This window comes from Erigeron canadensis, chromosome 7 (assembly GCF_010389155.1).
Source record: "Erigeron canadensis isolate Cc75 chromosome 7, C_canadensis_v1, whole genome shotgun sequence".
In the NCBI taxonomy this organism is placed as follows: Eukaryota; Viridiplantae; Streptophyta; class Magnoliopsida; order Asterales; family Asteraceae; genus Erigeron; species Erigeron canadensis.
This window is the reverse complement of record NC_057767.1, coordinates 14,169,571-14,179,871: the sequence shown is the minus strand read 5'-3', so window position 1 is coordinate 14,179,871 and position 10,301 is coordinate 14,169,571. Positions and strand designations below refer to the sequence as shown.

The following is a 10,301-nucleotide window of genomic DNA, read 5'->3' as shown; positions in this document are numbered from 1 at the left end:
TATAAATAATTTCATTAAGAGTATTATAAGTATATTGTGTAAAAATATTTAAGTTAGTAAATAAAAGATAGGTAGTTTGAATATATAAGGTTGAAAAATATTTTAGGGATATTTTGGATAGATGTAGTGTGTAGATTAAAAATTTGTTAAAAGTCAAGAATATTTGAAGTATTTTAAAAGTAGAAAAGTTAAAAAAAGAGATGGATAATTTATTTTATAGAGTACGAGTAATATAAATACTCAACCCTGTATTGTTGATGTAGAGTGAGCATTTGATGGTATAATTGGAATTGACCTAATTAATGGCTATTAAATTAAACAATCAAGTAAAATGGGTAATTGCCATTAAAAAAAAAAGAAAGTAAAATGGGTAATTGATAAAGCAAATATTGTGAGGCGAAGCAATCCAATTGACAAAAATGACAACATGACATAACAAATTCAGAAAGATAACAAGTTGACTATAATCACAAAAACTAAGCTTCATATTTTGGCCCCTTATCATCCAATTGCCTCTTCTCACCCTTCAATAGCCAGCACACAAACACACACAAAACACTTGTCTTCTTTCATTTCAACTTGTGAGCCCACCACTAATCATATGTTTTAAAACCAAAACACACACATAAATACCCATTTTACCTCGTTAAAACCACCAATTAAGCCATACCTCATGGCTACATATTCTTCTTCTTTGTATATCTCAAATCTTGTAAAGATCCACCATGAAAACCACAATGCATTGCGGTTTCGACTGTCCCCGAGTCTCGTCCGAGACACGAGTGATTCCGGTCTCAAAAGAACAAAATTTAGTGTTAGAGCGGAGGCTAATTTAGTCTCACCCAACTGGGATGCTTGGAAACCTGACATGGGTTCTAAAGCTCCTTCACTAAGTGACATCTTTTGGCCATCAGCAGGTTCGATATATATATGATCAAATTTTGTACTAATTTTGACAAAATATTAACACATATATTGGAATTTATCAATAGGTGCATTTGCAGCCATGGCGGTGTTGGGAAAGATGGACCACATGTTGGCTAAAAAAGGTGTTTCAATGACAATAGCACCACTTGGAGCTGTTTGCGCCGTCCTTTTTGCCACCCCTTCTACCCCTGGTGCTCGGGTACTATTAAATCTCTTTCTTTTTTAAAATATTTTTATTTTCAGGAAAATAATAACAACCGATTGTCATTATTGACTTATTACATGTATAAACACTAACTTTATAAATCAAAAGCCACCTTAACTTTAATTTTTTGCATAACAAATAATTTATAATGAAGGTTATTTGATATGGTGATTTAGTTATAATATGATTATTATCATCTTGAGTATAATATAATATTCAGCATTGTAAGGTTTAGTCTTAATGCTGTCACTATTAACTCCCCCTAACACTTTTGTTTTATTTTAATTTAACTCCATAGCCGTCTCAAAAGGTTATTTGCAAAAAATAGTAAAGTGCTTTATATATATTATCAAATTTATAAATCAAGTAATAAATTAAAGTCATCCATAATACGCAACTTTTTATTTTCCATCAATTTAAAAACTTGTGTCACGGCGGCTTATTATTTTGAATAATTTTTATACTTAATATTCTAGATTTGGGAATTCATATTATTTTATGTAAATAATTCGTCTTAAAATAAGTCTGTCATACAAAAAGCCACACTGTTTGGGAAAACCTATCTACATAACAGAATATATATTTTTGCTTTTTGCCTTTTACACACAATTACACATCCTTTTGAGTTCATTCTTGTGTTGACGGGGATAAGTAATGTTAGAGGACATTCTTATTCGATAAATTAAAAAATAAATTTAAAAATGAAAAGTTTGTGGTCCAACATATGTAGAAAACAAAATGTTTGTTTTTAACTGTCCAGAACAATAATATAATTTACCTATGATAGGTTGATATTGATCGAATGATATTAGAGACCATTAAGTTAGATTTTCTTTAATAAGAGATAAAGGTATCCGCGCGTTGTGGAGGTGATGGTGGAGTGATGTTGTAATGACAGCGGTGGCGGTGACAGTGATGTGGTGATATACCTAATGTGGTGATATACCTGATGGACTCCCCCCTTAGCCTTACGGGCTCTGCCATCGGATTTAAAAATTTCTTCGAAAGTATATAGAATGATCTCTTTAATGAAACAACATAAAATTTTAAGAACACTCATATAATTATAATTTATCGATGTACGGTTTTTGAGTAAAAATTTTTGAATGAAATGGAGGTATAAATGATTTATGGAAGAGAGAGGGAAAAAAAAGATTGTTTGAGATTTGAGGAGAGAAAAAATGTAATATAGTTATTTTAAGCAAATATAGAATTGATAGGGGACATTTTGGGAAAGTAATGTTGAAACTTAAAATTTAGAGAGATGCTTTTTGTTATAATACGAGAACGGTACCCGCGCGTTGCGACGGCCGTCAAGTTAGTGGCGGTGAGATGGTGGGGTGATAGGTCATAAAGTGTGATTGGTCATTGGAAGTAATAGGTCATAGAGTGTGATAGCCAAATGCCTTAGCCGTTCGCCTTCGGATCTAAAAATTCGTTGAAAGTATATCGGATGACATTTCTGATAAAAAAACATGAAATTTTAATGTTGAAACTTAAAATTTAGACAAGACTTTTTGCTTTATAATATAGTATAGATAATATATATATATATTTGGAACAAAATATTTTCTTTGATACATACTCTAACAATTTTTTAGGGGGCTTTACTTTTTGTGAAATATAATATGATTTATTCTGATGTTTAAAAAAAATTGATTTTTTAACCCTGGTGAGATTTGAACCCTGGTCTTTCAAGATCGAAGCATCGTTACAGGACATCATAATGACATCATAATGACGTTGGGGATTTTAACCCATTGGAAAAAAAACAAACAAACCTGTATTACACATGATTTCGATTGGAAAGAACATAAGTATTAAGTATTAATTAAAGACGAACATCTTGGGAGGACCTTTATTAATGGATATTCATCATATTCCATGAAAGATACCCACTAGATCCTAACTTTACCAAATGTTCATATTGGTGTCACATAAATTAATTTTTTATCATGTTAACTTTCATAAAAATCGACTCAAATCAAGCGGTTAACATTATGCACAATATTTCTCAAGATACAATATAATAGATTTTAATATCAAAAGACATCCAACACCACCACTCTATGAACATCCTTTTGATCTATTTTTAATCCACATATACGATAATGATATAATTTCGCCGATAACATTACATCCCACTAAATATTTATTATTAGAAATGCTCCGATCTCTTGCTTTTCCATAAACACCACATTGCAGTCATAATAAATCCATTAACGGACTTTTTCCTTTTCTCAAGTGTTAAGTCCTGGTGAATACATAATAGGTCGTGAACGAAGAATGCATAAATTGAAAGAATTTTACACCACCGGGTAATTTCAGCCCAAATCATGTTTAATAAATGGATAAAATGTTAGCTAGCGTCTTCGTGTGGATAAAAAGAGTAATTTTCATATAAAAAAAGATTTTTTAACATTAAAATGTACAATTATTCGTACATATAAGTTAATGACAATGTAACAAGACCTTTAACAAATTTAACATCAAATACATTTTTATAATATATTATATAAGTATTTAAAGCACAATTACGATATTTTAAACAAAACTTATAATCTCTCCTTCCCAATTTAAATATCCAAATTCGACTTGGTGAGTCTTTATTTTTTAAATTTGATCGTAGGTATTTTTGTTTGTATAATATAATACCTAATGAAAGTCGGCTCTAAGGTGGTGCGGGTGGTGCTATCGAGCTATTCATAATCCTTAATTTAAATTTGTGTTATGGTTTCTTTTGAGTCCGTTTGTAGCCGATGTGTAAAAATTTACATTAATTGTCATATTATAACTTTGTTGATTGTCTTATATCACTTTTATTTAGTCTTATATTTAATTCCAATCAGTTGTTATTGTTTAATCTACATTAATGTTTATTTTATTATATATAAAATTACTTTTACTGTATGTTAGTTTACAATAAATCAGCTAGGAAGTAAACTAGACTGGTGCAACGCACGGGTTTCATCTAGTTTTATATATATATATATATATATAGGGTGAGGATCCTGGAAGAAGGGGTGTTAAGGAGAGAAGGAAGAGATAGACCTATTGACCAATCAGAACGAGACATGTGTCTAAATTAAAGAAAAAGCGCGGTGGCAATTTCGTAAATAATTTAAAGTTTTGTGAAGCTTGGTCAGCTTCAACTCTCAGTGGGTTGGATCAGCTTGGGTTGGGTCAGCCTGAGTTGGATTAGCTTAGTTTGGGTTAGCTTGATCAGGTTGGGTCAGCTTTTGGTCTGGGTGAGTTTGGGTCAACTTGGGGTCTGGTGAGGTTAGGTCAGCTTGGGGTTGGGGTTGGGTCTGGATCAGTTTGGGTCAGCTTGGGGTCGGGTCAGGTTAGGTCAGCTTAGGTCAGCTTGGGGTCGGGTCAGTTTGGGGTCGGGTCAGTTTGGGGTCTGGGTCAGGGTTGGGTCAGCTTGACACAATCTACACAAATGTAGATTATGGGTTTTGGGTCAGCTTGGGTTCTGGGTTGGGTCAGCTTGGGTTCTGGGTTGGATCAGCTTGGGTCAGGTTGGGTTAGCTTGGGGTCTGGCTAGGTTGGGTCAGCTTGGGGTTGGGTTAGCTTGACACAATTTACACATAATCTACACAAATGTAGATTAATCTACACAAATGTAGATTATGGGTTTTGGGTCAGCTTAGGTTCTGGGTTGGGTCAGGTTGGGGTGGGGTCTGGTCAGGTTGGGTTAGTTTGGCACAATTTACATGGGTTTTGGGTCAGCTTCGGGTCTGTGTCAGGTTGCATCAGCTTGGGTTCTGGGTCAGCTTGGGGTCTGGTCAGGTTGGGTCAGTTTGGGGTTGGGTTAGCTTGACACAATTTACACATAATTTACACAAATGTAGATTATGGGTTTTGGGTCAGCTTGGGTCACGTTGGGTCAGTTTCGGGTCTGTGTCAGGTTGAATCAGCTTGGGTTGGGTTAGCTTGGGGTTGACCAAGCTGACCAACCAAGCTGACCACCCAAGCTGACCGAGAACCCAAGCTGACCCAGAACCCAGGCTGACCAAAAGTTTGATTTATTTACAAAAATGCCACCGCGCAATTTTTTTAAAAAAACGACGTGTCACACTCTGATTGGTTAATATAACCTTCTTTCTTTTCTCTCCTTAACACATCTTTTTATTTGATCTCTCTCCTATATATATATAGCTCTGTAGATGACCGATATTTATAGACATGCTTTGTGAAGAAAATGATGACTGCAAATCTTTTCATATTTTTCATTTTACTACCCTTTGTTATTACCTAATGTTGTAGTTTACCCCTATTTTCATATACTGTATATAATTATTTTATCTTTTCTGAGTTATGGTATGTGAAACAGTGAACTTGTAGAGTACAGAACTACAGATAGACTTGGAAATAACAAAAGTTAAAAACCAGGTTAAATTTTTGGGTTTGCACGAGAAACTATGTATAAATTTGTGGTATATATAATATATAATCAGATATATATAACTACTCTTATTTATGAACACTAGTTTAATTTTATACTTACTTTTTATTATTAATATAATATAATATTTTCTTTTATAATTTTATAACTATTTTGGTCTATTTGATTTTATATAACCTATTGATTAGACATATTAAATTATAGAAGCCCATTTTTTTATTTCCGAACCAGGTTTTCAACTTTTTTAAATTCTCGAAGACGGCACGCACTGTGAAAGTTATATCAATAAAAAGTACATCTAAAACTCAATCTATCTAGACATTATACATCAATTATTGTATAACACATACGAAACAATTTACGGTCAAAGTTGAAAAAAAAAAGATTTCAAAAGTCAAAATAAGACACTTAAATTTAGACGAGTGAGTACTATCTTTATAAAACTAGTTCACAACTTTAGAAAATGCTATTAATTATTAAATTACTGGAAAAAAAAAACTCAACTGACAAAAATTGAACCTTGGTGTCTATTCCAAAAGGCAAGAGCCTCTGCCATATGAACTAACTCCACATTAACGACTGCTAGGAATTAACGCATGGAAAGGATGAAACTTGTAAAAATCACTTGCCACAAGGCCGTTTTTTGTCATTTAATCTTTAGTTTATGTGGGACGGGTAATCTTCTTATTAATAATAATTTTAAGACGACAAAATGTAATAAAGTAAACTTGTGGGAGTATATGAATTTGTGAATCTTACATGTTTTTCGCATATCTCATAAACCAATCATAAGATAATAATACTCATATCAAGCAATATTAAAACATTATACTCACGTGTAAAGTTGTATCACAGGGGGTCATCCATAAAACAACTAGAAGATACTACGTATATTTAAATGAACCTGTCGATATATTTCGTGAAATTCCAGCATATGAGATTCCTAATAAAATAAATATTTAATGTGAAAAGACCTTTTATATTAAAATAATAGGATAACTTCGTAATATAGAAAACATCTTTCGACTAATTTACGAAAATAGCAGTGATCTTCATAAGTTTAACTTTTTAGAAATGTACTTTCATTTATTCCCGAAAATAGTAACATTTGACACGTCTACATGATGACGTTGACATTAAATAGTAACATTTGACACGTCTATATGATGACGTGGACATTTTTTTTGATGATTTGTCATCTTTTAATGACGTGACATACTTTATAATTACTGAAAATAGAAAGGACCTTTCGACCATTTTATGAAAATAGCAATGATCTTTAAAATTTTTACTTTCTAGCAATAAACTCTCATTTACTATCTCCAACAGCGACGACGGCGGTGTTGGAGGTGGAGATGGTTTCTTATCGATTTCTTCAACTAATTTAGAAACTGTCGGCCTGTTCAACTTCGAGCCAACCTCTGGACCTCTGCTATTTTTAAACGGTCCAGATCCAACCTATGAAACTCTCGTCTCACTTTGAATAAAAAGACAACATTTTGGTATCTAATTTTAGAGACATAAATCTCGAGATAGACAAAGAAGAGTTGGATCTATGTCTTCTTTAAGATATTTATACACAGCTTTTCAATACTTAAAATAGGAACAAACTCAGCGCAAATCAATAAAATCAAGCTGAAATTAACTTCAGAAAAAAATGTCGAAAAAAAATACCTTGCCAGAACCGAGATTGAAATGGAGCCATGTCATATTTTGGGGAAATGACACAACTGATGAAAATTAAATAATAAATAAATAAAAACTAATGCCATGTCATTAAATAATGCTATGTAATAAAAAAATGTTTACGTCGTCATGTTCACGTGTCAAATGTTACTATTTTCGTAAATAAATGAAAGTTCATTGCTAAAAAGTAAAACTTTTAAAGGTCATTGTTATTTTTGTAAATTGGTCGAAAGATGCTTTCTATTTTCTCCAGTTATCCCCAAAATGATCAAATTTCATATTTCCTAGCTAGGATGGATTCTGTTTGTCATGTGTAAGTGAAATTACCCAATTTGATTTACATAAATGACTTTTATAATAAAAGGCATACAGAGTTTAGATCTAAAATGGGTGTATGTTGATCTCAGAAATTTATAACGAGACTCCAACATGTCACGTTTATATAAAGTTACTAAATTTTTTATGTCTAGTTTATATAAGAATAGTTCATGACAATGAATTTTGATATCAAACAGATCCATTAGACACATCACGTCAGTCCATCACAAATTACAATTTACGTAGGAATCGTATATCATTGATTATTGGTTCTAAAATAGTTCATATCACCAAGTTTAGGTATGATATCGCAATTTGCTAGGTCCCTTAACTTCGGGATGAGTGGGGTAGCCTCATTTCGGTTCAGTACAATTTGATTGATGTACCTGAAGTTAAAATATAGTAATAGATTCAATACTCCGAAAAGGCATAGTTGCAAGCGTTATTGTGGCATTTAAGAGTAATATATAAAGTATAGATAGACTTGAATGTAACCCTTGAATTCTTGAATTCAACAGACACTGAAACACATATTTTTACTTTTGCCTGCTATTTGCATAGCTCTGTCTCTGAGAATTATGCACTTTGATTGTTATAATCTCATGTTTTTTAAACATAGCAAATAAATAAAAAATTCACAAACATTTCCTTTTTCCGAACGGGAATCTGCAGAAGTACAATATGTTTATGGCTCAAATGGGTTGTGCAGCAATTGGTGTCTTCGCATTCTCAATTTTTGGGCCAGGTTGGCTTTCAAGGAGTGTCGCGCTTTCTGCATCATTGGCCTTCATGATATATACTCGATCTGTTCATCCACCAGGTACGAATCCAGATGACAAAATTCTTCATTTAGCCAACATCCCGACACTTGCTTCAAAAATTTTTTGTGTATATTCTCAAATGCTAAATTCTAATTGAAATGCAGCTGCAAGTTTGCCTTTGTTATTTATTGATGTGGTAAAGTTTCACCACTTGAAGTTTTGGTATATCTTGTTCCCCGGTGCAGCCGGATGTCTCCTTCTATGCTTGATTGTAAGTTTCCTCTTCGATATCAAACATATGGCCGGCTTATTCTTAATTCATTTGTAGTATTTACTTTTTGATCATTAGTATCTAATCGTTTTTTTCTGGGATTTTTTTGCAGCAAGAAGTTGTATGTTACTTGAAAGACAATGTCAAATTCTAAGCAAAGTAATGAAGTTTTGAAATTTTGGGTCAATTAGGTTCATATATATATTGAAGAGGGTGGAAGAAGGATATGCAAATTCAAGCATGTCTTTTGTTCAAGGGTGATTCTATGCTTAATTGTATATGATCTAACAAAATGTAATTTGTGTGAATCAATTTTTCAAGGGTGATGCTATATTGCATTGTATATGATCGAAATGAAATTTGTGCATTTTTGGAAGAAACTTGTCAACTTTAGACAATCCCAACGGGTAATTTTTGTAAAAACTAGAAAACTAATCAAAACACATTGTGATCTGAATTTAACACAATGTGTATTAATTGTATTTTCTAAAAACACAATGTGTTTATATTGTGTAATCTAAAAACACATTGTGTTAAGTTTTAAATCACAATGTATTTTTTATAGCGTGTGAAAATTAAAAAAATTGTTCAAACACACTGTGATATAAACTTAACACAATGTGTTTTTCAAAAAAATAAAAATAAAAGGAAAATGATTAATGAGACTAAATTGTATGCCTAAAGATAAGCCTAAAAAGGAGATGAAACCATGTGGTAAGATCAAAGGTAGAGATAATGAAAAAGAATTAATGGAAAACATGTGTCATGTGATGTATGGAGTAGGCATATCTTTAGGCATATGAGTTAGGTGTGTAAGTCCCAACTCAATAGATGGTACTCTACTGGAGACACCTCTATGTCAATAGTGAAGTTTCTTTTCAATACGTTCAGTGACTAGTATACCAGGTTAATCGGGAAGGTTTACTTATTAAGAGGACAAGTGTAAATAAGTTAATACAAAGCAATAAGTAAATAATTTGTAAAGTAAAGGTGAGACAATATGTATTTTTCACATGTATTTTATTTATTGAATATAAACAAAATACAAGGTTGATGCGGAACCAAGATATTACAAGTATGTAAATATCCTAACAACCTATGAAATACAATTGATCTAAACTTGAAAATTCTCTTTGTCAATCGAAACACTTAAAGTTGTGAAATGTTTCTTTTAGTGATTGAGAGAATATTGCACAAGCACACCAAAGTATTGCAGAGTATATTTTGCAAAGATGTGATATTGTATTGTGCAATGGCCTCTATTTATAGGCAAAGGTTGACATTGGGATGTCAACCTTGCCGTACAAATATGGTTGAGAGCATTTAAGGAAGTGTTTACTTTTCCTTGAAAATGCTTGATAAAGTATGACAGAGAGTATACTTTATCCAACCTGCTTTATGTACTTTGTACTTTATACAAGGATAATATCTATTATCCGGGTAATAGCACATAAAGCAATAAAGGCCTTTCCCTCGTAATCAGTGTAAAGCTTTGTAAGTACTTTACAATGATGCTCTCCAGTCTTGATCTGTTCAGATTGCCACTGGGTTTCGCTGCCATGGCCAATCTCTATCTTCCATTTGATGTCTTCGACTTCAACTAGACCGTTTTTTGGTTTGGGTCAGATCTTTTAACTGGAGGAGGTCACCAGTTGCATAAACTGTAAGTTGCAACTGGACCTCTTATATTTCTGGACAAATCTTTAGGTCTCCAGATGCAACTGG

General features: G+C 32.6%; 1 protein-coding gene across 1 annotated transcript; it reads left to right on the top strand.

Moving 5' to 3' along the window:
• The first annotated feature begins 536 nt into the window (after positions 1-536).
• Positions 537-8,952, top strand: LOC122607739 (transmembrane protein DDB_G0273707/DDB_G0273361-like). The gene is made up of 5 exons (XM_043780768.1): positions 537-917; positions 993-1,126; positions 8,217-8,364; positions 8,470-8,576; positions 8,689-8,952. The coding sequence occupies exons 1-5, from the start codon at positions 674-676 to the stop codon at positions 8,728-8,730; spliced, it is 675 nt and encodes a 224-aa protein (XP_043636703.1). The 5' UTR covers positions 537-673; the 3' UTR covers positions 8,731-8,952.
• The last annotated feature ends 1,349 nt before the right edge of the window (positions 8,953-10,301 follow it).

Coding starts and splice junctions, on each gene's coding strand:
- LOC122607739 (XM_043780768.1), top strand. CDS start 674: ATGGCTACATATTCTTCTTCTTTGTATATCTCAAATCTTGTAAAGATC. Junction 918..992: donor CATCTTTTGGCCATCAGCAG/GTTCGATATATA, acceptor ATTTATCAATAG/GTGCATTTGCAGCCATGGCG. Junction 1,127..8,216: donor CTTCTACCCCTGGTGCTCGG/GTACTATTAAAT, acceptor GGGAATCTGCAG/AAGTACAATATGTTTATGGC.